At 45.8% G+C, this 26,992-nt stretch overlaps 1 protein-coding gene across 3 annotated transcripts in view; it reads right to left on the bottom strand.

Moving 5' to 3' along the window:
- LOC138489294 (zinc finger protein 383-like) overlaps window positions 1–26,992 on the bottom strand; it is a 187,657-nt gene that overhangs the window by 26,921 nt on the left and 133,744 nt on the right. Inside the window, exon 2 of one of the 3 annotated variants that reach the window (XR_011274772.1) lies at window positions 11,101–14,346. Coding sequence is in view for 1 of the 3 variants with exons in the window: in XM_069616994.1 (XP_069473095.1) it covers window positions 13,533–14,325 (793 nt within the window). In the remaining 2 variants the exon portion in view is untranslated. The remainder of the gene's footprint in view (window positions 1–11,100; window positions 14,347–26,992) is intronic. The other 2 variants (XR_011274773.1, XM_069616994.1) reach the window with 2 other exon arrangements.

The following is a 26,992-nucleotide window of genomic DNA, read 5'->3' as shown; positions in this document are numbered from 1 at the left end:
TAGCAGTCAGACAGTTGGAAATGAGAGAGAAAGAAAAGGAGTAAGAGGTGGGAAGCTTAAAGGAGAGCTGTGTGTAATCAGCCTAACACTGGAATTTAGGAGAGAAGGTGGAGATCAAGTGGTCAAGGTAGATATAGAGCTTCAAAGAAGATTAGGACTGCGTGGGTATGATGGAAGCAGGGACCCATTTAGGGAAGACAAAGGCCGCTCCACCTCCAGACCGGTTAGACCTTGGCTTGGAGAGGATCTTGTAGCCCTCAGGAAGGAGAGTGTCAAAAGCAGTGACAGAGCTGGCTCTAAACCATGTCTCAGTGAGAGCAAGGACGTCATGTTCAAAGTCTTTGAGGAGGTGATAGATGTCAGAGGAGTGTTTGACAGCAGAACAAGCATTGAGGGTAGCTAGTTGGAGCTGGTTGCCACCTTTAAAAGGTCTTACGAGGTGGGGTAAAGGGAAAAGGTACACCTGTCGGTGGGGATGAAGAGGCCAGAGGGTTGGCATTTGGTGATGTGGCCAGAGAAGGGAGGAAGTTAATGAGAGACAAAAGACACTTGTCAAGAAGGAGGAGATTGGGGTGGGAGCCCTGGGCCATGATAGTGCCATTCTGGTAAACATTAATGATGCACCTAGAGGATGAGCAGTGTGCCAAGAGAACTTCCCATCTGGTTCCACCATTATTGGGTGAGGAAGAAAAAGCAGAGAGGATAGAGGCCATATGGGGAGTCTATAGGTCAGGAGAGGGGACAGAAAAGAGGATGTCAGTGATATTCTGCCTGAAGGAAGCATTGACATAGGTGTCAGTAATGGACAATTCTGGGTTGGAGACTAGGAGTGCTTTCATAAAGTTTTCCTTCCAGGCTTCAAGAGAGAAGCAGAAAAGATCATAGGGTAGCAATTGGAATAGATAGGAGAGATGGGGAGCACCATAGTTGCAGGGGGGATGGAGAGCGGATAAGGGACTGGACAGTGCACAAGGAACTCACCAGGAGGCCTAGCAGCAGGTCAGGGGAAAAAAGAGTCATCTGCAACAAACGAAACAATGAATCAAAGGGTAATGAGGGCTACAACCTAGGTTACAAAAGGCAGCAGGGAGTCGAGCAGTTCACAAATATGGAGGCGCAGCCAGTAATGTGAGCATCCAGAAATGATAGCCAAGGTAGAAGACCTAGCAATTGACAAATTCATGGGGTTCTCAGTTTTCATTGGTGGCTTGGACATCCTAGGCCCACATTTGTATGGTGTGCACATGAACCAAATTCCTGGCAATCTACTCTGTGAAAAGACTTGCAGTTACCGGTGTTTTACGCTTTTCCCTTTGCCCCCAGGGAGGTGCACCCACACATCTGAGGTACCGTTTTTGTCGGGACACCTGTGGGAACGCAGGACGGTAGACCATGTGTTGTTGGCAGCGTGTTTCAGTGGGTGAGCACAGTGAAATGTGCGGAAACTGTGTTTTTTTCTCCCAATTGCTGACTTTGCTGGGGGTTCTGGGTAATAAATTCTGTTTGATTCGCGCAAGTCAGACCTCTGTGGATTCCCACAGGTGTCCTCTTTTTAGAAATGCATGGGGTTCCCAGTTATCCTTGGTGACTTGAACACCCTAGGTCCAAATCTGTATGGTGTGCACTTGAGCCAAATTCCTGACAATCTGCTCTGCGAAAAAGACTAGGGGTTACCTGTGTTTTAGGCTTTTCCCTTTGCCCGCAGGTAGGTGCACCCACACATGTGAGGTACCGTTTTTGTCGGGACTCCTGTGGGAACGCGGGACGGGAGACCATGTGTTGTTGGCGGAGTGTTTCGGTGGGTGAGCAGAGTCAAATGTGCCAAAACTGTGTTTTTCCCCCCAAATTTGGAGTTTGTCAGGGGTACTGGGTAATACATTCTGGGTCGATCGCGCAAGTCAGGCCTCTGTGATTCCCATGGGTGTCCTCTTTTCAGAAATACATGGGGTTCTCAGTTTTCCTTGGTAGCTTGGACACCCTAGGCCCAAATCTGTATGATGTGCACATGAGCCAAATTCCTGACAATCTGCTCTGCGAAAAGACTTGGGGTTACCCGTGTTTTAGGCTTCTCCCTTTGTCCCCAGGGAGGTGCACCCACGCATGTGAGGTACCGTTTTCATCGGGACACCTGTGGGAACGTGGGAAGGTACGACATTTGTTTTGCTTGCGTGGTTTTCATAACATTTCAAACCGTTTGCTACTGCCCTTTGTCACACAACCCTTTCATTTCCCAAATGTGACCTACATTTAGTCGCTGCTTTGGGCACTATACACTTTGGTAACCTGCACCACCTACCCTTCAAAAGGCTCTTTGTCCTCTTTCAAAAAAGGTATGCTTGCCCTCCCTCACTGCATTTGTTTTCCTTATTTACACATGCTAAGTACGTCTGTTCAGGCCATAAGCATAAAACTCCTGTATACCATGGATCCGTTTTTGGTTTGTGGTTTTGCTTGTTTAGTGAAACATTACAAAAAATGTGTGATTCCCTAACTGCAATAGTCGGGGGAATGTAGCGGAGCATTGTTTTTCTCAAAATCCATAGAAGCCATTGCCGTACCAGGCCAACCATGTCCACCACATACCCTTTTTTCAGTCATTTTCCCGCTTTTTCCCCAAACTATGGAGTTTTTCCCTACATAGTTGTTGCCTAACCTGCGCAAATCACCCCTTTCTAAACTTTTGGCTACTTTTCAGAAATGTATGCCTTTCTGTCCTCCCATTCAGCTTTCCTACACTTTTCTTCCATTCCGTCCACACATGTCCTTTTGGAAAAAAAGGCCAACATCGCCTACCTCTCTCAAAACGGTTGATAACGTATCAAAATAATTTGTCATCATTTCCACTCAACCTGTTCTTGAAAGCCAGGAAAACAGGGAATTAGGCACAGCAAAGCATTTGTTCCTAGATCTTACAAGGAAAGAACCACAGTCTTCTTTGTACATCATTTTATTGGCATTTAAAAAAAAAAAGAAATTCTCCCTTTTTGGTTATTTTCTCTCACCCACCTACAGCAAACTAGCATTCCTTGGTGCCGTTACGACCGCCTACATGTGGGAAAAGAAGGGCCAGAATTTGGCCAAGATATCACATGTAACGAAAATGGTACAAGGAATTGAATGACGACATACCGAAATCACCCTAAAAAGGCTTTGGCACGGGTGGGGAGGGGAAACCCATGGCACTTAAGGGGTTAATTGTGTTAGTCGACAAAATGCTCTTTAAGTTTAATTAGGCCACCTGGGGTCCAGGAAATGAGGACACCATAATCCTCAAACATTTTCAATGGAATCTTTTCACCCTAGGCTGAGAACGAGTGTGTGAGACGGTATATTACCAAGCACCCCACTTGAAGAACACATTAAACAAGGTGGAGGCTAGAATACACTTACCAACACTTACCAACAGAAAAGGGTGTACTGCATTACTGCGTCATTACCCACACAATTTCAGATTTCAAGTGCTACAACTAGTTATTTGCTTCATAGAATTCTCATCAAACCAGGACTCCCTCTTCAATTGGATTGAGGACACTGAATTATGATTTTTGGTTAAAAAAAAAAAATGGAGCAAGACTATAAATTACCCTTTCATATAAACACCATATTTGTCAATTTATGATAAATCAACGGAATAATGTTCTTGAGGTCACAGTCTCCCCAACTCAAACGCCTATTATTTATTGATTGACGTAACAGGTGGGCCGTCTCAAATTATATAAATTTGCCAAGTCTGTGGCTTGGGTTATGGTCGGGAGTAGTGAACACTCATCTCTTTGGACAACTTCTAATGACTTTTATGGCTTCCAGTTTCTTACACCAATTAGTATATAATAAACATTGCTAAAGGTCCTGCCATTATGATAAGTAGGCTAGCATCGCAGTTTAGTCACCCGTTACACACCCTAATACCCAATTAATAAAAAAAGCTGGGCTGATGGTAAGGCAAATGTATAGGATTCCCTTAGCTTTGGTGGAGTTAGGGGAGGAGAGCCCCAAATGAAGTCCTCCTCAATAGAATGACTATTTCATGTAAGGGGTTGTACAGAAGGTTTCTCCCACAATTAACACAATTGTTTTGTTTAATTTATCACCAACCCAATTGGCTACCAAATGTTCTAAGTTATATGTCCTCATACCATTTAAGTCACAGGGTCTGTTACTGTTATAGATGTTGAGTAGAAAAAAGTATTACCTTATCGGATTTCAATTAATAGGCTTTGTATATCCGGTGAACCTGTATCAATACATTTTATGGGGGCATTCAATTTTACACTAACCCACATGCATACCCACCCACTTGGCCATCCTATCTTATGGGAGTGACAGACTGCAGTACCTTGAAATGCATATAACCCTCCAAATATAGAGGGCTACAGGGCTATGTTTCCTGGAAACATATGAAGTCTGAAGATTTAATGAAATCAACCCAATCAAGGTCGTCCAGATGTTTGCGCAGGCCATCTGTGTTCCAAGACACCAGATTCAGCTCCTGCATAAGGACCATGTCTTGTGTTAATTCAATAGTATTTAAAAACTGGCAAGCGGGAGGGGAATGTCAAACACTGATTCATGCCATGTTGAAGGGAATCGGTTCTGGGTTCTGTGGCGTCATGGAGTAAGGAGGCTGACAAAATGATATCATTTTTTGGAATACACGTTTATTAAGAAACCTATCTCGCCATAGCTCTAAAAGGTGGGGTTTCCCAAGCTCAACCTAATATAGCTAGGGTAGTCGTCAGGATGAAAGTAAAACAAAATGTACATCCGGCCCCAACATTTCTGCAGCAGTTGGCCAACCTGCTGAGCTATCATACTAGGAATGGTGCATGTGCCATGCAGGTTATAAGCAGATATTCACTGTGTGTGCTTAGCCCATGAACTGTTTCTATTTAACATATTAATAACATGCAACATTCACCCAAAAGGTATCCTGGCGCAGAGTGCTTCAACCACAGGAGAATGCAGCAGGGCTGCTTATGCAGGACTTCCAAGATTCCCAAAAAATCCAGTTATCATCAGGAAACAGAACAGTGGTTGGAAGGAAATTCCACTTTTTGGCCCCTATCACCTATAATTTTCTTTACAATAAAATGTCACACTTAAATGAAACCGTGAACGTCACCAAGTGCCACACTTAGAGGGAATTGTGATCACTAGCTTGCCTCACATCTAGATAGAATATTGAAGATTAGCAAGTGTCACACTGAGATGGAATAGTGAATGAAAGAAAGCATCACACCAAGACATAATTGCAAGGACAGCAATGCCAAATAACCAAATCACTAACAATTTCACCCCTCTGCATACACCTCTCAAACTCTAACCAAACACAACTACAAACCTATAAACACAACAATCCTCATAAACTTCACTACACTGCAACAACAAAACAAACCACACATAGACCTGCACAACAGCACACGACGACTACCGACTGGAAAACACCCCAAGCCCAGCCAACGGACCCACCGGGCTGAGGCTGCCAACAGCCCATCACTGCTCTCTTGCACTTTTCCAGCGTACTCCCACTAACTGGCCACCCTCTAACCCTTTTTTTTTCAGAGCCGCCAAAGCGCCAGGGGACCACTCCGGTGGTGATAGTGCACGGTACAAATATCCTTTAACATTAAAATTACCATAAATAATGCATGGTTGTCATAAGTCCTTGTCCAACTTATACGTGACTTTTAACTATATGAATGAAGCTTCTCCCGCTCTGTACACTGGTGTGGTCGTTCTCCAGTATGGCACTTCTCATGCCTGTAAAGCAATGTTCTCTGATTGAAGCTCTTCTCACACTCTGCACCAGTCTGGGATGTCTTATGTCTCATCAGGCTTGATGCATGATTAAAGTGCTTACCACATTCTGCTCATATAGGGCTTCACCCCCATATGAATTCTTTGATGACTGCAAAGGGCTGAAGGGAAACTGAATCTTTGATTGCATTCTGTGCATTAATAGGGCTTCCCACTCTGTACGGATTTTCAGATGGTGCCTCAGGCTTAAACGCTGACTGAAGCTTCTCTTGCACTCTGTGCACACATAGTGTTTTTCCCCTCTATGTGACTATGATGGTTGCTCAGGGCTGAGGTGTAACTGAAGCTTTTCTTCCACTCTGTAGATTGATAGGGTTTCAATCCAGTGTGGGATCTCTTATGAGTCATCAGGCTTGAGGCAGGATTAAAGTGCTTACCACATTCTGTACAGCCATAGGGATTCTCTCCCGTCTGGATCCTTTGATGACACCTCAGAGTTGATTGGCCACTGAAGCTTTTATTGCATTCTGTGCACACATAGGGCTTCCATCCAGTATGGATCATTTGATGGTTCTGAAGGTTTGAGCGGGTCACTGAACCTTTTCTTACACTCTGTAGATTGATGGGGCTTCCACCCTGCATGGATCCTCAGATGGTGACTCAGGCTTGAGGGGTTACTGAATCTTTTCTTGCGCTCTGTGCACACATAGGGATTTTCCCCTTTATGTAACCTTTGATGGTTGCTCAGGCCTGAGAGGTCACTGAAGCCTTTTTTTCCACTAATAGGGCTTCTCCCCTGCATGAATCCTCGGAGGCGTCTGCAGGTGTGAGTGAAGCTTTTCTCACACTGGTAGAGTTTCTCTACTGTGTGGGATCTCTTATGAGTCATCAGGATTGATGCCAGTGAAGCCAGCAGTCAACCAGCAACTACAAGGACCGATAAGGTAGGAGTGGCCTGGGCTGGGAGCAGAGCAAATGCTCTGCCCTGGAAACCTAGCCACTTAGCAAACCTATCAGAAACACTGTATTTACCTCCCACTGCCGCCCTCTCTCCCACACCCTCAAATCAAGCTGTGTTTGGACTGACACTCAAATTGCACTATTAGGCCCTAACTGTGTCTAGGTTGGTACTCAGATTGCACTGTTAGGTGTGGGCCTCTCTCCTGCTGAACAGGACTCCCGAGTCTAGCTGTGTGTGGTCTTGTGCTCACTTGCACTGTCGGGAGCGACCCTAGCTCTGTTAGGAGTGCACCCAAATGCTCTAATTGACTGCCAAATCTAGCTGTGTTTAGACTGATACTAGAACTTTATCGCTAGGTGTAGGCCTCTCTCCCACTGTACAGGATTCTCACATCTAGCTGTGTTTAGGGGTGTACCCAACTTCTCTAATTGACTGTCAAATCTACTGTACTTGGACTGATACTAGAGCTGCATTGCTAGATGTTAGTCTCAAGCCAATCCTAGCCTAATCCAACCTAACACACTCCTAGAGAGGACTAGACCGTGATAGTATAGTACCAACCCCCCACCACCACCCATAGACCTACATAGACAGCCACCCATCTTAGTCCTACGCCCCCTGACAACTGTACGCTCAGCAGTACAACTCCACCAGACAGCGCTCCGGTGATATAGCCAAACCACCCGAAGAACAGACAGCACAAAAAAGCACCCAAGCTTACTAACACAAGAAGAAACACCACTACTGCCATCACAAGACACCGCAGTCAACCACTCAAACGGCACCTCCGCACCGAGCACCAAAATGCCCCGGACCAGGAAGGGGCACCGAGAAAGCACAAGACAAGGCCACTTTGAATACAAACACACATCCAAACCACCCCTAAAGCAAAAGCCACAAATGGAGGAAACATCGCCAAAAACCAAAACGACCAGAACAAACTTCCAAAGGGAAAAATCCTTATATCTCACACCTTACCTCGCAACAACCCTTGAACCTGGATACCCCAACGACACAGAGACATCACAACACTCCAAGAATAGTCAGACAACCAGAAAAAAGACGGGAGCACCAAGAAAGAGAACGGGCAGACTCTGACTCCATCACCTCATACATCACAAGAACAGACGGACACCATCAACCCTCACAGCACACCGAACAAAACTACGAGGAAAGTCCTAATAACCAACAACCCAAACATCAACCTAAATGACCAATTCAATGAAGAAGAAGCCTTTGCTGATCTTCACCTAACTTGCATGAATAGATAAGCACTGCTATTGAACAGCCAAGCTTTCAATCTAGCAGACTTCTTCAATGAAGATGCAGCCTTCACTGATCCTCACCCTTTCCCAATCAACGCCAACAAAGATGCACCGCAACCAAACAACTACAAACCAAAACAAGGAACAACTAAGAAACAAAACCACACCAAAAAGATCCACTGCAACCTAATCAATGCAAGGTAAATGTCCAAACATGCAACCGAAATATACGATCTGCTCTGCGACAGAGGGATCGACATCCTATTTGTAACAGAAACATGGCTAGACGACAACTACAAGATCACGCTCAACAACTGCCTGCCTGAATACTTCAAAGCGTCCAATCAAATAGAAAAACAAAAGAGGGGGGGCGGCTGGCAATCCACAAAGAACACCTGGATTTCAAACTGGAAGACCCACTAAACATTGATAAATGCAAATCCATAATCATACGTCTAGCAGTAAGTCCCAAATCAAACCTGAAATTCATACTGATATACAGACCACCTACCTACCTACGACGTAACCTTCGTAGACGCCTTCACAGAAGCAATCACCATCCTAGCCATCAAACACAATCACCTGATCTGGTTTGAACAAGAAACCACGACCATAAAAAAATTGCTAACCAGCCAATTAGCAGCAATGAATGTGCAACAACTATTCAAAGGAGAAACCTACTCGGCAGGGCATATACTGCATGCAATCTTTGCAATCAAACAACTCCTCACCACGGCACCCCCGATTCAAATACTCTGGAGCAACCACCTCATCATCCCCTTCGTAATCAAAATGAAGACCCCAATAAACAGTCAACCAGACAAAACACTGAAGACCATGAAAAGAAACTGGAGAACCATCAAAAACTCCAAACTAATTGAACTCGTGGAGCTCCGCAAACCACACCCAACTTTTATGGAAGACGACGACTTGGACAAAAAAGTAGCCCTGCTGCACTCCTGGATTAGAACTACTATAGACAACTTAGTCAAAGAAAAGCCTTGCACTCTTTCTCATAAACGAGTAAGGGTAAAATGGTTCACCCCACTACTCGGCACCATGAAAAGGAAACATTGACGACTAGAACAACGCTGCAACAAGCTGAAATTCCTACAACACAACCGCGCATACAAAAAAGAAATACAAAAAGCGAATAGGAAACACTACAACAACCGAATCTTTGAAGTACCAAACACCCAGAAAAAGCTCTTCAAAATCATAAATGAAATAAAAAAATCCCCCGGGATGTAACACACCAACTCCGTCCAAGAAACTATGCAATGACTTGCAGACCACTTGAAAACCAAAATCACCAGCATCCAACAAACCATACAAAGCAGACCTCCCAATCTGACCACGATCCCCACCTACACTCAGGAAGAACACCCGAACAAACTACAAAGCTTTCCAGAAATAACAGTGGAGACATTCGTCAAACTGGTGAATGAAAGCAATAACTCAGGGTCTCCCGAAGAACCCTGCCCGCCAGACATATACAAATGAATTCTTAAACAAGGAGCGCCCATGGACTATCACAGGAACGTCCTCAACCTTTCAATCGCAACTGGGAAAGTGTCACAAGCCTTCAAAACTGCATACATCAGGCCACTACTTAAGGATACAGCGGGAAGCGTAGAGGACCTTTCCACTTATAGACCCATCTCCAACATCCCGTACACAGCCAAGCTGCTCGAAACATACGTATACAAAAAGACCCAAGAATTCATAGAAGAGCACAGCCTACTAGACCAGGCCCAAGTTGGCTTCAGACCAATGAGAGGAATGGAATCAGCTCTCCTCTCAATATGGGACGATCTGAAAATGAACGCAGACTCAGACAACAGCACTGCCTTGATACTCCTAGACCTATCAGCAGCATTCGACACAGTTAACCACGACACCCTCATAACAAGATTGGAAGGAATCGGAATAACAGACACCGCCCTACTATGGATCAAATCTTTCCTAACAAACAGATTGGAAACCGTATGGATGAAACCCTTCAAATCCACCCCGAGAGATTCCTCCTGTGGAGTACCACAAGGATCATCCTTCTCCCCCCTACTATTCAATATATACCTATATCTACTCATCAGAATCATCAAAAGCCATGGCCTCACCTGCTACAACTATGCCGGCGATACACAAATAATCTTCAAAATACAAGACAACCTGGAAATAAACTCAACACTAGAAAACTGCCTTCGCAATGTTTTCAACTGGATGAACTCCAACTGCCTCAAAATCAACCCAATGATAGTCACAAAAAATGGAGGAGAAAACAACTTAATCCCTTGGCCAAGGCAACTCGGGACAACACCAACACTGATTTTAAAAAACCTGGGGGTTCTTATGGACAACAATCTCACGCTAGAGCCACAAGTAAACGCTCTCCTCAAGAAATGCTTCTTCCTCCTGTGAGCGCCAAAGAGGATCTTACCGTTCCTATCGTTCGCCAACAAAACAACCACCATCATCATCGCCCTCGTCATGTCCAGAGTAGACTACGCCAACAGCCTATACTTAGGCATGCCTAAACGACTTCTAAAAAAACTACAAAACATACAAAATGCGGCAGCCAGACTGCTTCTGAAACTACCCCTAAGAGAACACACAACACCAGCCCTGAAAACACTACAATGGCTACCAATAAAACAACAAATAAAATTCAAAACTCTATGCATCACGTTGAGTTCCTGAGAGACAAACTACGTCTACATCAACCAACAAGAACGCTCAGATCAAGCACTGACATCCGCCTGGAACCGAAACCCTACAACAAAAGAAAACTTGGAGGATCCTCCTTCTCCCACCAAGCGCCGAAAACCTGGAACAACCTCCCAAAGTACATCCGTAACACAAGAAACCACCTACAATTCAGGAAACTACTCAAAACATGGCTCTTCACATCATAACTAAAAAGCCTGCCCACAGGGGCACACACACACAACCCAAACATCGATGAGTGAATTGTCAGACCCTGACCCACACCAAGCAATCAATGGAAAATATCCCACGACATACCAAACGACTTACCGGGAGACAGCCATTATAGGACCATAGACTGACCACATAGCAATACAAAGGACAGAAACACCTAGATGATGTTACGCTCACCTGGCTCCCACAGGGGCGTCGGTCGGACCCGGACAGCTGCGGTCTCCACCCACGTGATGCGTAGTGCAGCGATGACTGACTGGATCTGCCCTCCTAATCTTGTCTGCTTAACCCATAGAAATATTCTCCTTATATTCTTGAAAGATGATCTCTCCATCCTGCGTGGATTTGCAGGGGCGTGTCAATTCCAGTTACTTCACTGGTTTGAAGGCTTGGGAGAGTTCCGGAGAGTATTGACTCTGAGGTTCCTGGTGAGGACCAGTAAGTATTAAGTTCATAGAGTTCAATATGTCCGATGTTCACTCTTGTTCCCCCCTTCCTTTCTTGTCTTGCAGCTGGCTCGTGAAAAGATGCTCTTGTGGCAGCTGGTGGCGCTCAGGTAAGAATCTGTATTACCCGACGCTGTCCGGTAAATGTTGCACGAGGAAAACGTGTTGTTTTGTCTCTCTTTACAGATGCGGCACATGAAAATATGGAGAGTCACAAAAGGATGCCTCCGGTGGTAAATCAGGTAAGTCTATGGTGGTAAGAATTATATTTGTTGGTTCCCTCGGCTCACCTTGTGGTTTTCTTTTGTCTCCTAGGTGCCGAAGTTCGGCGATGAATTGATGGAGGCAGCGCCGACCCGAAGGATGCTGTGAAGACTGGTGAGTATGGCGCGGCGCTGCAGCTGGAGGTGCGGCGCGTGCAGAAATGATGTTCTTTACAGGTCCAGAGACAAGATGGATCCAGAATCAGGCGTGGAATAGAAATAAGTTTGTTTTCTAACCTTGTCCCTTCCTTTCCTCTTTGTTTTAGGAGCTCTGGATTCGAGGTGGGCGTGGCAGAAGACTGGATGCAGGCTGCAGGCACGGTGAGCGTTACGCTGCTGGATGCAGAATAACGCGAAGCGTGTGTTGCTGGTCGGCGTGGTTTAAATAGCCTCAAAAGTAGTCCCAGGTAAGAAGTCCCTAGAACCACACCCGAGTAAAAAATAGTCCCTGTAGAAAAATAGTCCCTTTCAGGCTTCATGTTGGATTGGAGTCATTTGCAGCATGGTCTGCCTGAGGTAAATAATGACGATGAGCCTGGCGCCTTAGGCGCCAGGACTGATTCCTACTATGAGCCTGGCGCCTAAGGCGCCAGGACTGAACCCAGATAGCCCCTAGCCGGGGCTGCTGAGGTTTTACTAAATGTCTAGATGCCTGCTCCCGGGGCTGATGGGCTTGGTCCGGATGCCTGGGGGTAGGCATCATGACAGATGACTCATCAACAGGACCATGACCCCAAACTATAACCACCCACTACAGACCTAAACACGGTAGATATCAAGGGAACAGGAAACCCTGTACCATTAGCGCCAATCCAGAGGGTGAGAAACAGAATAAGCACCCACACTACACAATGTCCACCAAGCTACAGTGGGAAACACAAGGCACCATCGCACAGTAACTACAACTAAACAATAACCCTAGGAAGTCACCCCATGGAAACCAAAGAACCAACTAAAGATAGTCATGACAGGAGGAAACTAACGACTGAATACACAGGCTGACCTAGACAGATTCACTAGGACGTACCCCCAGCACTCCGACACTGAACCATTCAAAGCCTCAACCGACCAGGCCCACATTAGACAAAAAAAGAAAAGATAGTACCAACCCAGTTCCACACCCGAAGAAAGGCTCAGACACACCATTCACTCCATGATAGGAGATGGTAAGCACTCCATACAATACCCACTATGATAAAACTGTATCAGCGCAGCACCAGCACAGCGAGACAGCCCATAAGGAACCCGCAACAACCCCACCCACAGGGATACAGCCTGAACGGGACCAGAAGTACCTGACATCAAACCTGGCATCAAGATACAGACCCCATTAACCCAACCCTCGACTTTCTGCATGCTTAACCCAAACAAAAGTCACACAACCATTTCTCTCCCAGCAATCCGCAAGTACTTTACCACACCACAGCAAAAACACATAAACAGCACACATGGTCTCGCTGGATCCAATACTTGCACCAAAGCCCAGCACCCGGTGTATACCGAGCTGAAGCTGCCAACAGCACACCACTTCTCCCCTCAACTACTCCCCTCCCCCGACTAACCCTACCCGCCCTCCTTCTTGTTTACAGATGTTACAGACGTTGCGCTGTATAAATACCTTTAACATAACATGATTAAGAGATTACCACATTCTGTACACCCATAGGGCTTCCCCCCAGTATGGATCCTTAATGGTGCATCAGAGTTGATTGGTCACAGAAGCTTTCATTGCATTCTGTGCACATATAGGGCTTGCATCCAGTATGGATCCTTTAATGGTTCTGAAGGGTCGAGGGGTCACTGAAGATTTTCTTACACTCTGTGCATTGATAGGGCTTCCCCCCTGTATGGATTCTCAGATGGCACGTCAGGCTTGAATGGTCACGGAAGCTTTACATACACTCTGTACGTTGGTAGGGCTTCTCCGCAGTGTGGATCCTTTGATGGCGCCTCAGAGTTGTTTGGTCACGGAATCGTTTATTGCATTCTGTACACACATAGGGCTTCAATCCAGTATGGATCATTTGATGGCTCTGAAGGTTTGACGGGTCACTGAAGTTTTTCTTACACTCTGTACATTGATAGGGCTTCTCCCCTGTATGGATTCTTTGGTGTGTGTACAGGCCTGACTTATGAGTGAAGCATTTCTCACACTCTGAGCACTGGTAGGGTCGCTCTCCAGTATGGGTCTTCTGATGCATGTGCAGATGTGATCTCTGAGTGAAACTTCTCTCACACTCTGTACACTGGTATGGTCTCTCCCCAGTGTGGATATTCTGATGCTGGTGCAGATTTGAGCTCTTAGTGAAGCTTTTCTCACACTCTGTACACTGGTAAGGTCTCTCCCCAGTGTGGATATTCTGATGCTGGTGCAGAGTTGAGCTCTTAGTGAAGCTTTTCTCACACTCTGTACACTGGTAAGGTCTCTCCCCAGTATGGATCCTCTGATGCTTGACAAGATCTGAGCTGTTAGTGAAGCATTTCTCACACTCGGTACATTGGTGAAGTCGCACCCCTGTATGGATCTTCTGATGCCTGTACAGGTCTGACTTATGAGTGTAGATTTTCTCACATTCTGAGCACTTGAAAGGTCTTTCCCCTGTGTGGGTTCTCAGTTGTCTTCTCAGGTGTGACGCCCAATTAAAGTGCTCATCATATTCCATGCGCTCATAGGACTTCTCCGCAGCATGCATCCTTTGATGGCTGTTTATTCTCTGTTGAAAGAAGCAGAGGGGCAATTTATTATTGTTTGTAATCGCATAGCCTAAAAAACAATAGATCAAGTGCAGAGCTGTTAACCCTCGTTATACTTGTGGCTCACAAACTTGCTGTGTGATCCTGTTAGAAGCCACAATTGTGAGCCTTCACCAATCAGGAGAGAGACAATGAAAAAATGTACATGTTGAGAGAATCCTACACGGACTAACATGTACAATATTGAGTACAAATCTAGGCCTATTTGCACCCCCGTACATGAATAGATGAGACCTGGGCATGAATTTCACTTTCACTGTTTGATGCAGTATGTTTCTAAAACAGGAAATTCATTGGGGAAATAGAATGATCAATGCGTAGCTATTGACTATGGGACTATATTCCATCCAGAGGGTCTGATGAAATCTGATAGACAATAAAAGTGGAGCTCGGGTTTATGATGCCCTAAGGTACCCAGAGATGAACTGTACCCCATGACTGACAGCTACCCAATCATAATGGTATGATGTCTATGGCCCGGTGTCTTTTTCACACATCATTTGATGTCCCCAGGGACCAGCAGTGCAGGGGGTGGGAGGGGAAAGGCATGAGGGAAAGGTATATGAGAGTAAAAACAAAGTTTTCCACCCCCTAAGGAGAAACAAGTGCACCACCAGCAAATACCCCCTGACCATCACCATGACATTTCCCTAACAGAACCACAGCTCCTGTGCAGTCAAATGCAGTGTGGCCTGTGGCAGCACCAGAGCAAAGCTTTCACAAACAGCCAGAATCACGGCTCCTGTGCGGTCAAATGCAGTGTGGCCTGTGTCAGCACCAGAGACCAAAGCTTTCACAAACAGCTAGAATCACGGCTCCTGTGCGGTCAAATGCAGTGTGGCCTGTGTCAGCACCAGAGACCAACGCTTTCACAAACAGCTAGAATCATAGCTCCTGTGCGGTCACATGAAGTGTGGCCGTGGTAGCACCAGAGACAAAACCTTCCAAAACAGCCAGAATAACAGCTCCTGTGCAGTCAAATGCAGTGTGGCCTGTGTCACCACTAGAGCTAAAGCTTTCACAAACAGCCACAAACATAACTTCTGCACTGTAGGGGAAGCTACTGTTATATGTGGCTAGGGTGATGAACTTGTCCTGCTTCCCTCAGTTCTCATATGACATGGGGCGGTACAGAGAACGCTGGAACCCTTGTACATGATATCACAGCTATTGATTATGAATTCCATAATCTGCTGCTGTGATGTTACAGTGAGACGCTATGGCATTGGGAAACGGGAAAAATTGCCATTGCTTTTGTGAGAAACCTGAAGGTGTCTCCCTAGCAAGTCCCCGGGGATCTGTCATCCAATTGGCCAGGACACAGCCTTCGCTAATGGATCCAGTTTCTTGGTGGTGGCCCAGTGAGGGAGGATCACCTGGATGGAGGCTCCTCAGGGGAGTGGGTGAGAGTGGGACGCCAATGGGTGAGAAGTGATATCCCCCTTCTTTCAACACCTTTTCCCTATTTTACCACATAGGATATTCCGAAATACTGCCCCCCCTTTCCCACATGAACACTTTTGCACATTACAAAAGACAACGGACTAACACCAGAGCCATTTACCCGACATGTCTCAATACAAGGGTCAGGCAAAGTCAGGCAATTGACCAGATTCACACACACCTGATGGCCCCTTACCTTACCCACAGGGATAAAAGGTGGAGCTCAAGAGCACAGGAGGAGCAAGGCAGACCGCACAATGTGAGAGCTAACTCAGCACAGCTGTTCAAGAGGAGGAGAAAGACGGCACATACAGCAAGGGTGACAAGGAGAGAAGCAACCTTGCCTTTTCCGACCAAAGCCAGTGAAACCACGGCATAAGGAATAGTAGGACTGCGAACAAAAGCCATTGTGTGTTGCAGCAGATGTCTACGATACTCGAGACCCTCCTCTGCTGATAACCAAGCCGGGGAAGGACCCTGCTCTCGCTAGTACCAACCTTGATGCTAAGGATAAATAATGACAAGCGGTTCATCACAGCCATTGAGTTGCGGGGAGAATCGATAAGAAACCAAACTGTGTTCAAACGAAAAGTAGCCAACGGCTAATTTGAGGTTTGAAAGGCTTAAAAATACGATTGAGAAAAGAGGGGAAAACCAGCAACAGAGGAGGCGGCATCACATGGGTGCTCAAGCAGGAAACTCTGGGTGATTACCCAATGGTAGAAACTACCGTAACCAGAAGTCCTTGGGAAGAGGCGAAAAGAGGTCAAAGTGGTCATACAGGGGTCTTGTACAATCCTCTGTACCGTTGGATGTCTTTGACCGACAGATGATTGAGAAGCTAAGAGAAATGAATACCGCTTGGTGAAATGAACGCATGAACAGTGGGTTGTAAAGGTTGGCCAGTGTGAGCCCGGCAGAGGGATGCTGACAAAAAGGAGCAAAGGCCAAAGAACTATTTAAAAACACATTAAGATTTGAGAAAGTTGGAAAAGCCACAGTGAGCCCGAAGGTGGGAGGCAAACATCTGAAAGGGGTCTGAGCCTGAAAGAGGGGGATCCGGGGTGGAAAGTTGTCACCCAAAGTGCCTTGAAAAGGGAACTGTTTAATCGATTTGTAGAATACGATTTTGTGAAGGGTCTACATCCAGAAGAGGGAGTGCCAGGGGTGAAGTGATCACACAAGGTATACGTGACGCAGAACTTTGTGTGTGTTTGTTGGATGCATCAGGCCTCGAAGGCAAGAGACTTTTGTTAAAATAGACCTTTGATAACCTGATAACTGGTACAGAACTGTTGGCTTGTTCTGGGAAAGCTCGAGCGTGTGCTGTGCTCAGAAGTACCACCTTATCCCGTGCTCAAAACGTGAGGAATTGAAACCCCTGGCTAAAGCCCATCCTGACTTATGATTTGAGAACACTTCTTTCTTTATTGAAAATACTATCCCACACGCTTTCTATATTTAGTTGTAAGGATTTAGCAATTGATTTTTTTTAGTATAGGCCATTTATTTTGACAAGATGCCACAAGCACTGCCTTATTTTCATTTTGATGGTCGACGCTTGCTCCCATCTTTGATTTAGGTTTAGTTTAGGCATTGTTCCACCCTACATTTACAGTTCAATAAACAAGCTTGAACTGTGATCACTTGTGTCAGTCTTTACTGTTGCCACCAGGAGTTCCTTACACTATACACAAAGATATTAATGAATATGTCTTGGAAGATGGTGTGCTGAATGCGTGTTCTCGCCCCTCTGCTATTGCTCATGTTAAACTGTGTACATCCTGCTAAATTCCAATAAAGACAAGTAGATATTAAACAAGTGCGGGTTCATGTGTTATCTCAGAAGGCACAAATGGTTCCACAGTGTGGAGCAAGTGGAGGATGGATACAGCGGAATGTGTGACTCTAAGGTGAGGCTGGTGCAGTGCATAGAAGATGGGAGTGGCAGCAGTCGATGGAGACGCATGCATTACTTTATAATAAGCTAAATTGCGGTAACATACTATAGCTCATCTAACACTACAGACTATCCTACTCTTGGCTTCTTGGCTGTGCATGCTGCATTAGAGAAGATCATTTGGGGTATAATATATTTCCCTTCTTCCCCCTTTTCGTCTTTTCTGTCACCATCACTTGGGAAATAACTTCTCCTAACCCAGCAAAAACCTTCAGCGGTAGTCCAATACCCCCTGCCGCCAAATAGAGGTAATTTCCGCTTCACTCTCAAAATCTATCCAACACAACTTTGGAACTTTTAAAGTACTATATTTAGTCCAATGAAGGATCGAAATACAGAAGACACACTAGCCAGTCTTGTATAATAAGAGTCGAATAATACTTAATTCTTGAGAATTGCTCTTCAGGCTAATACTCGAAGGCTCGCTCTGATGTTTGAATCTTAGAGTATATATTCTCTCACATATACAACTAGAACATGTTACAATTAGTAATATGCACCAAATACTGTTCCAGCAGCTACACACTACAACAAAGATAACTAAGACCAATACGTGTTTCATGCATATCATGTGTTCCCAAGGCCAAAGAAGAGCAAAAGGGACAGACAATAAGACAAAAAGAAAAAAAAGAAAAAGAAAAGATACACCCTTCTTCACTATGTAGTGAGCTGGGTTGTGGGGTTGTTCCCTGCAGCCGATCCCAAAAAGAAAAAAAAAAGTAAAGGATCCTGTGGCACCGGTTCCTGATCACGGAAGTGAAAGGGAACAGGTGTTGCAGGGACACAGCGAGTTAGCGGCACACAGCAAAGTGTGCTGCTTTCAGGGTAAGTAGAGGGTGGGGCATGGCGGGGGCGAAGTCAGAAATGTTCGGGGGAGAAAAGAACTAACTTTATTTTGGAAATAATTATCTTCAGTGTTTTCTCCCACAAACATTTCCGTCATGGGCTTCCAACCCCGATCTAATTGGAACTCAATACATATTTGTATTCGAGAGTTTTAGATGAACTCGCTGACCTGCGCAAACAACATACTCCTGTGAGGTGGGTTTTATTAGTAATCCAATGCAACAAGATTTATGCAACACGGTTGTAGACAAGCAATACACAAACAGAGAATAGCTATGACCAGGGCCCCAGAAAAGATTCTGAAGTTGGAGTGGATTAGTCATTGTTTGTAAAGTTGGGAGTTAAATAGGAATTCCCATTCAAGTAGGATTATTTGTTTGCAGACAAGAACACATATTTTAATCTTAGAAATTGTAACTTTTTGTGATCGGTTCTTGAATGTATCTCAAACTCATGGAAGCTAATAGATGTATTTTTACATAAATGTTTGTCTTCGGATTTCAAAGGAATATTATTACACAATCTTCCCGTGGTGCTGCTCTGCTGGTAGCCCTGATCTGTGCCGGTGGAAGCAGGGAGCTGGCGTCTGTGTGTTGGGAGTATTTGGAAGGAATAATATTACAGCATCGTCCTATGGTGCTGCTCTGCTGGTACTCCTAGTCTGTGTGGGTGGAAGCAGGGAGCAGGCTCCTGTGTGTTGGGAGTATTTGGAAGGAATAATATTACAGCATCTTCCTGCGGTGCTGCTCTGCTGGTACTCCTAGTCTGTGTGGGTGGAAGCAGGGAGCAGGCTCCTGTGTGTTGGGAGTATTTGGAAGGAATAATATTACAGCATCTTCCTGTGGTGCTGCTCTGCTGGTACCCCTGATCTGTGTGGGTGGAAGCAGGGAGCAGGCTCCTGTGTGTTGGGTTTATTTGGAAAGAATCATATTACAGCATCTTCCTGTGGTGCTGCTCTGCTGGTACTCCTAGTCTCTGTGGGTGGAAGCAGGGAGCAGGCTCCTGTGTGTTGGGAGTATTTGGAAGGAATAATATTACAGCATCTTCCTGCGGTGCTGCTCTGCTGGTACTCCTAGTCTGTGTGGGTGGAAGCAGGGAGCAGGCTCCTGTGTGTTGGGAGTATTTGGAAGGAATATTATTACACCATCTTCCCGTGGTGCTGCTCTGCTGGTAGCCCTGATCTGTGCCGGTGGAAGCAGGGAGCTGGCGTCTGTGTGTTGGGAGTATTTGGAAGGAATAATATTACAGCATCTTCCTGCGGTGCTGCTCTGCTGGTACTCCTAGTCTGTGTGGGTGGAAGCAGGGAGCAGGCTCCTGTGTGTTGGGAGTATTTGGAAGGAATAATATTACAGCATCTTCCTGCGGTGCTGCTCTGCTGGTACTCCTAGTCTGTGTGGGTGGGAGCAGGCTCCTGTGTGTTGGGAGTATTTGGAAGGAATATTATTACACCATCTTCCCGTGGTGCTGCTCTGCTGGTAGCCCTGATCTGTGCCGGTGGAAGCAGGGAGCTGGCGTCTATTTGTTGGGAGTATTTGGAAGGAATAATATTACAGCATCTTCCTGCGGTGCTGCTCTGCTGGTAATCCTAGTCTGTGTGGGTGGAAGCAGGGAGCAGGCTCCTGTGTGTTGGGAGTATTTGGAAGGAATAATATTACAGCATTTTCCTGTGGTGCTGCTCTGCTGGTACCCCTGGTCTGTGCGGGTGACAAGGGACTGAAGAGATGATGGGTGGGTGATACAGTTTTGAAGTGCAGCGGCACATTATGAACATCATCTGAGAACCCCCTGACCTCATTACCATGGACGAAGGGAGACTGGAAGGTGTGTAGATAGGTGCGGGTGTGTGTGTGTGGTTCTCATACCTGTCACAGTGGCATGCACATAAGAGCCCATGAAGCAGTGCAGGTGCAATGTAAGCCTCCATCCGAGGTGCAGATATCCGCAAAAGCACACCCCATGTCTTCACATATTTAACCACCCGAGAACCTGAACAGGGGTTATGTTGGCTGGCACTGGGGGTCTTATTACATGTATGTTAAAGATCCACGAGAGAGGGTGTTCTATACCACGTGGGCAGGACAAGCAAAATTCTACAGGATTCAAATGGTGCTGTAAAGCCATCTTTGCTAGTGGAGGATGCGCAGTTAGAAAGTTAATTGTTACTTTAACCAACTAACATGGTTCAAAATTGAGGGGATCCGGGAGCGATTGAGCTCCTGCTCCTAGCCTAGGAGTGTCTGGTTAGCTTAAAACCTGCCGCTACCAGTAGCTATCTTTGGCTCCCCCCACCAATTGGTGCCTTACAAACATGCATGTATGAGATTAACTTTTAGCATTTGAGAGTGCTTAAGAAAGAAGCATTGGGGCACATCTAGTCCACATTTAAACATAGTGAATCATACAGAATAGTTAAAGTGTGCATCTCATGTGGAAGTGAGATTTGTGGTGCACTGGGTACTCGCCCCTGGCTTCCCAGCGGTAGCTCCTGCTACTCAGTGATGCCGGACACCAAGGGGCTGATTTGAGCTCCTGCTCATTGAATCTTAATTTAGAACCCTGAACTAAATGCATCATACTGACTCTTCTGCAAATGCCTTATTGTGTAAAACTTTATAAAACATTTAAATATTTATGAGGCCAAGATTTGCTAGTAATATCTTCTCCGTAGCCCTGTTACATAGAATAAAGATTGGGCGGATAAAGATAAATATCCTGTTGACCATGCAAACAGGTTTTCACGCAGGACTTTCTATTCAAGACCAGGAAATATGCCTATTTAAGTGGCGTTATTAGATTATTCCTTAGCATTTGATCGTGTATATAGGGATGCATTGTTGAATAAATCGAGAAACTGGAATATAGACACCAGCATTTGCAAATTCTGAGGCTGTTACATATAACTACAAAGGTGAGAATGAGACTGTACAGAAGTAGAGCCTGACCTTAACATGGCTTCATACCAGCACCGTTATTCTTCAATCGGTACGCAGCTGATTTGGGAACGGAAATAAAAAGGCAGAAAATCTTCCCAAAAAAAAAAAAAAAAAAAAAAAAAAAAAAAAAAAAAAAAAAAAAAATCGGTTGCAACTATTATCATTCTGTTGCTTTATACCAGCTTCCCTTAAAGTGAGATGGATGCAAACTGCAATAGTGCACCTAACTTGCCCAGTTTGCTGCGTGCTACACCATCTACTTTGCTTTGTCTCTTTCTTTCTTTCCTCTTACATAACTACTACACACAGCTAACTATGTTTTTAAGCAAAGTAGTGTTCAATAGTTCCATCCAGTCTGTCCAGATCTACTGCACTACCATACACTGTAGTTAGCCTTCAGAGCTCGCTTTGCTCTAGGATTATGATTGCATTATATACTTGCCCCTGCGGGAGAGAGCTAGCCAAACTGTTTTCAGAGCCTTTTCATCATATCTATTTATTTGTGTCCATTCATGAAGCTAACCTTTTACATTTTACATACACTCAACCATAGTCAAGTAGATTTTATGTAGGATGAGTACCATTTACAGGGGATGTTTGAAACTGTCACGATCTGTCTCAGCCTTCCCCAACTCCTCCTCACCTGTCTTCTCCTGTACTTCTTCCGTCTTTATTACAGCCTTCTTCTTGACCTTTTCTCCTTCGGCTGGCTTCTTCTCCTTTTTTTGTCGAAGGTATGGACACGCTCCCTCGGTAGCCTCTGTGATCTGGCTGATAACAGACCAAGGGAATACCCGAGGAGCACGCCCTAAAGAATGGGGAAAAAAGCCTCCTGGCAAAAAAAACCCGATCAGTATTCAGGTGTCCGTGGAATACTGATGTCTGGCAATTATATGGAGATGTTGATTCCTGCAGCAGCGGAGCTCCGGACACATAGGAGGAATGTCCACACCTTGCTCAACTCGTTCCCTGAGAAAGGCGGTGAGACCAGGATATCACCTCCAGTGTTGTGCGGTCTCGATGTCTTATAGGCTGAGTTGTGATAGAAGGGAGGTCTCGGTCTGTCGGAACACCGGAGAGGCGTTACGAACGGAACAACAGAAGAAAGGAAGGTGGAAAGAAAGAGGTAACGAAAAGGACAGGAAAGTAAGAACAGCCAAAAACGCTCACAGCGAAATGCTAACGCTGAAGCGCCGACTGAGTGAAAAAGACGGGAAAAAATACTTACATGGAAAACGCTTGGTAGAACGCGTCGTGTAAGAAAGAACAGGAGATAAGACCCTAATCACCTTACCTGAAAACCTGAAATCACCTCCAGTGTAGGGATAGTAGGTGGGTAAGTAAAGGACCTGAACGAAAAGGTAATGTTAGAAAGCTAGACGCTAAGAGCGACTGGCTGGGCACGTAACGAAAACGATACAACGCGCCGAGCGTTGCTATGGGCCGCTAGTTATAGAATACGTCGGTTATGTTGGAATAAACTAGACCGATAGAATGTAACAGGCCTCCATCTTAGTAGTATCTCCAACGACTAGCAATTCTCCAGGGCTGGTGCATGACAGAAACTTTTATTTAACATGTACTTTGTTTGCATTAAATGTCAAATACAAGTCTCATTGTGCATGGCTGACATCTGGGGGGCAGCAGTGTGCCAAACACAAAGTGGATTTGTGGTGACATGCACCATTTCATAGAAAACACTTTTATTTTATCCATTGTCATGGGTCATGGGTACAGTGCATTTCTCTTAGGTCAAGTAGGTAAACTAAGTTACTTAAACTGCAGGTCTAGCAAAATTTTAAAGAATTGGCAAGGCCTGACTCATCTCACTAATGTCTTACTTCAGTCGTACACAAAAATGATGCATTGTTGCTCCTGTGTACAACTAACCTCTGGTGATATTAAAAATATTAGCACAGCATTGCTTATCAAGCGGGTGCGTTTGCTAATACAGAACATTTTAATTAGCAAACTCTGCTAATCAATTTTTGAAAACGAATGCATGCCTTGCACTGTATGCAGAAGGGCTGCTCCATGATGAAGAGCATCAGCTCACAGAAGGATTATGCCACCATATGCTGAAGGGCTGCTCGATGATAAAGAGGACCAGCTCACAGAAAAATTATGCCACCATATGCAGAAGGGATGCCCATGATGAAGAGCATCAGCTCAGAGAAGGATTATGCCACCATATGCAGAAGGGCTGATCCATGATGAAGAGGACCAGCTCACATAATGACGATGCCACCATATGCAGAAGGGCTGCTCCATGATGAAGAGGACCAGCTCACAGAAGGACAATGCCATCATATGGAGAAGGGCAGCTCCATAATGAAGAGGACCAGCTCACAGAAAAATTATGCCACCATATGCAGAAGGGATGCCCATGATGAAGAGCATCAGCTCAGAGAAGGATTATGCCACCATATGCAGAAGGGCTGATCCATGATGAAGAGGACCAGCTCACATAATGACGATGCCACCATATGCAGAAGGGCTGCTCCATGATGAAGAGTACCAGCTCACAGAAGGACAATGCCATCATATGGAGAAGGGCTGCTCCATGATGAAGAGGAGCAGCTCACATAATGGCGATGCCACCATATGCAGAAGGGCTGCTCCATGATGAAGAGAGCCAGCTCACAGAAAGATTATGCCACCATATGCAGAATGGCTGCTCCATGATGAAGAGGACGAGCTCACATAATGATGATGCCACCATATGCTGAAGGGCTGCTCCATGATGAAGAGGACCAGCTCACAGAACAATTATGCCACCATATGCAGAAGGGGTGCACATGGTGAAGAGCATCAGCTCACAGAAGGATTACGTCACCATGTGCAGAAGGGCTGCTCCATGATGAAGAGGACCAGCTCACAGAAGGACGATGCCACCATATGCAGAAGGGCTGCTCCATGATGAAGAGGACCAGCTCACAAAATAACGATGCCACCGTAGGCAGAAGGGCTGCTCCATGATGAAGAGAGCCAGCTCACAGAAAGATTATGCCACCATATGCAGAAGGGGTGCACATGGTGAAGAGCATCAGCTCACAGAAGGATTATGTCACCATGTGCAGAAGGGCTGCTCCATGATAAAGAGGACCAGCTCAAAGAAGGATTATGCCACCATATGCAGAAAGGCTGCTCCATGATAAAGAGGACCAGCTCACAGAACAATTATGCCACCATATGCAGAAGGGCTGCTCCATGATGAAGAGGACCTGTACACAAACATTATGCCACCATATGCTGAAGGGCTGCTCGATGACGAAGAGGACCAGCTCAAAGAAGGATTATGCCACCATATGCAGAAGGGCTGCCCATGATGAAGAGCATCAGATCACAGAAGGATTATGCCACCATATGCAGAAGGGCTGCTCCATGATGAAGAGGACCAGCTCACAGAACAATTATGCCACCATGTGCAGAAGGGCTGCTCCATGATAAAGAGGACCAGCTCAAAGAACAATTATGCCACCATATGCAGAAGGGCTGCTCCATGATGAAGAGGACCTGTACACAGAAACATTATGCCACCATATGCTGAAGGGCTGCTCGATGACGAAGAGGACCAGCTCAAAGAAGGATTATGCCACCATATGCAGAGGGGCTGCTCCATGATAAAGAGGACCAACTCACAGAACAATTATGCCACCATATGCAGAAGGGCTGCTCCATGATGAAGAGGACCTGTACACAGAAACATTATGCCACCATATGCTGAAGGGCTGCTCGATGACGAAGAGGACCAGCTCAAAGAAGGATTATGCCACCATATGCAGAGGGGCTGCCCATGATGAAGAGCATCAGATCACAGAAGGATTATGCCACCATATGCAGAAGGGCTGCTCCATGATGAAGAGGACCAGCTCACAAAATAACGATGCCACCGTAGGCAGAAGGGCTGCTCCATGATGAAGAGAACCAGCTCACAGAAGGATTATGCCACCATATGCAGAAGGGCTGTTCCATGATGAAGAGGAGCAGCTCACATAATGGCGATGCCACCATATACAGAAGGGCTGCTCCATGGTGAAGAGGACCAGCTCACAGAAGGACAATGCCATCATATGGAGAAGGGCAGCTCCATAATGAAGAGGACCAGCTCACAGAAGGGTGATGCCACCATACGCAGGATGGCTGCTCCATGATGAAGAGAACCAGCTCACATAATGACGATGCCACCATATGCTGAAGGGCTGCTCCATGATGAAGAGGACCAGTTCACATACTGACAATGCCACCAGATGATGAAGGGCTGCTCCATGATGAAGAGAACCAGCTCACATAATGACGATGCCACCATATGCAGAAGGGCTGCTCCATGATGAAGAGGACCAGCTCACAGAAAGGCGATGTCACCATGTGCAGGAGGGCAGAAGATTGACCATGGTGTGGGTCTGCAGCATGCCGCTGCCCATCCTCACCTATGTTCCCCTATTGGTCAGCAGAGCAGGGGCAGGGGGCAAGCCTCCACTGGCAGCTTACAGGTTGTGAGTGAATGAAGCATCCCTCTCATGAGGAGAGCAGGCTGAACCTGCAGCACAGGTTACTGCTCCCAGATGGGGTTTTCTGGGGCTGACGGAGTGTTGTGGTCACTTCCTAAAAAGTGAGGTAATGTCACTTTTTGCGTCAGCCATGCATGGAAGGTGTTTTGCACCAACTTCCACTGTCAACAGCACCCATGAAAGATTGGTGAAGCAGAGGGGGTCTGGAGAATCCCCAATATGCTCCCTCTAGTTTGCTCTTCGCACTGCACATGGGCATCGCTGGACCCAAGTGGTTAGTAGCTGGCGACAATGGGTATTTTACAGACTGCCGAGTACTTAGGGGTAATAATGCCTGGGGATAGTGTGCAGTTTAGACACTGCTGCGTACCAATGGGTGAGAGAGGAAAGTGGCTGGGTATATACACTGATGAGTACCAATGGGTGAAAGCGAGTGGGGAAAGGGGGTTGTTTTAGAGACTGATGAGTACCAATGGGTGACAGTGAGTGAGGAAAGGGGGTAGTTTTAGAGTGTGATGAGTGCTGATGAGTGACTGTGAGAGAGGAAAGTGGGTACTTGAATAGACTAATGAGTACTGATGGTTGACACTGCCAGGGTTGGTGGTTAGTTTTAGAGACGCAGACTACTGGCAGGGTGCGGTTTCCGGTTAGAGGAGGCAGGTAAGAGACAGAGAGTACTGGGTACAGATTATCAAAACTTTGCACTTGTGATAAAGAATAGAGCCAACACATTTAGCACCGGTTTTGCTGCTTAGATTATACTGAATGCGGGTGGTAGTGTCTGGAGACAGGTGGTAGTTTAGTGACTGCAGAGAACTACTGAGGGATGCCCATGTCTAGATAGTGTGAGTAGATTTCGAAACTGCACTTTACTGAGGAGTGTAGTTTAGTGATTGCAGAGTACTGAGGAGTG

The sequence above is a fragment of the Ambystoma mexicanum genome, chromosome 9 (genome assembly GCF_040938575.1).
Source record: "Ambystoma mexicanum isolate Mex_15411 chromosome 9, UKY_AmexF1_1, whole genome shotgun sequence".
Lineage (NCBI taxonomy): Eukaryota > Metazoa > Chordata > Amphibia > Caudata > Ambystomatidae > Ambystoma > Ambystoma mexicanum.
Note: the sequence above shows the minus strand (reverse complement) of the source record. Positions and strands in the feature narration are given on the sequence as shown.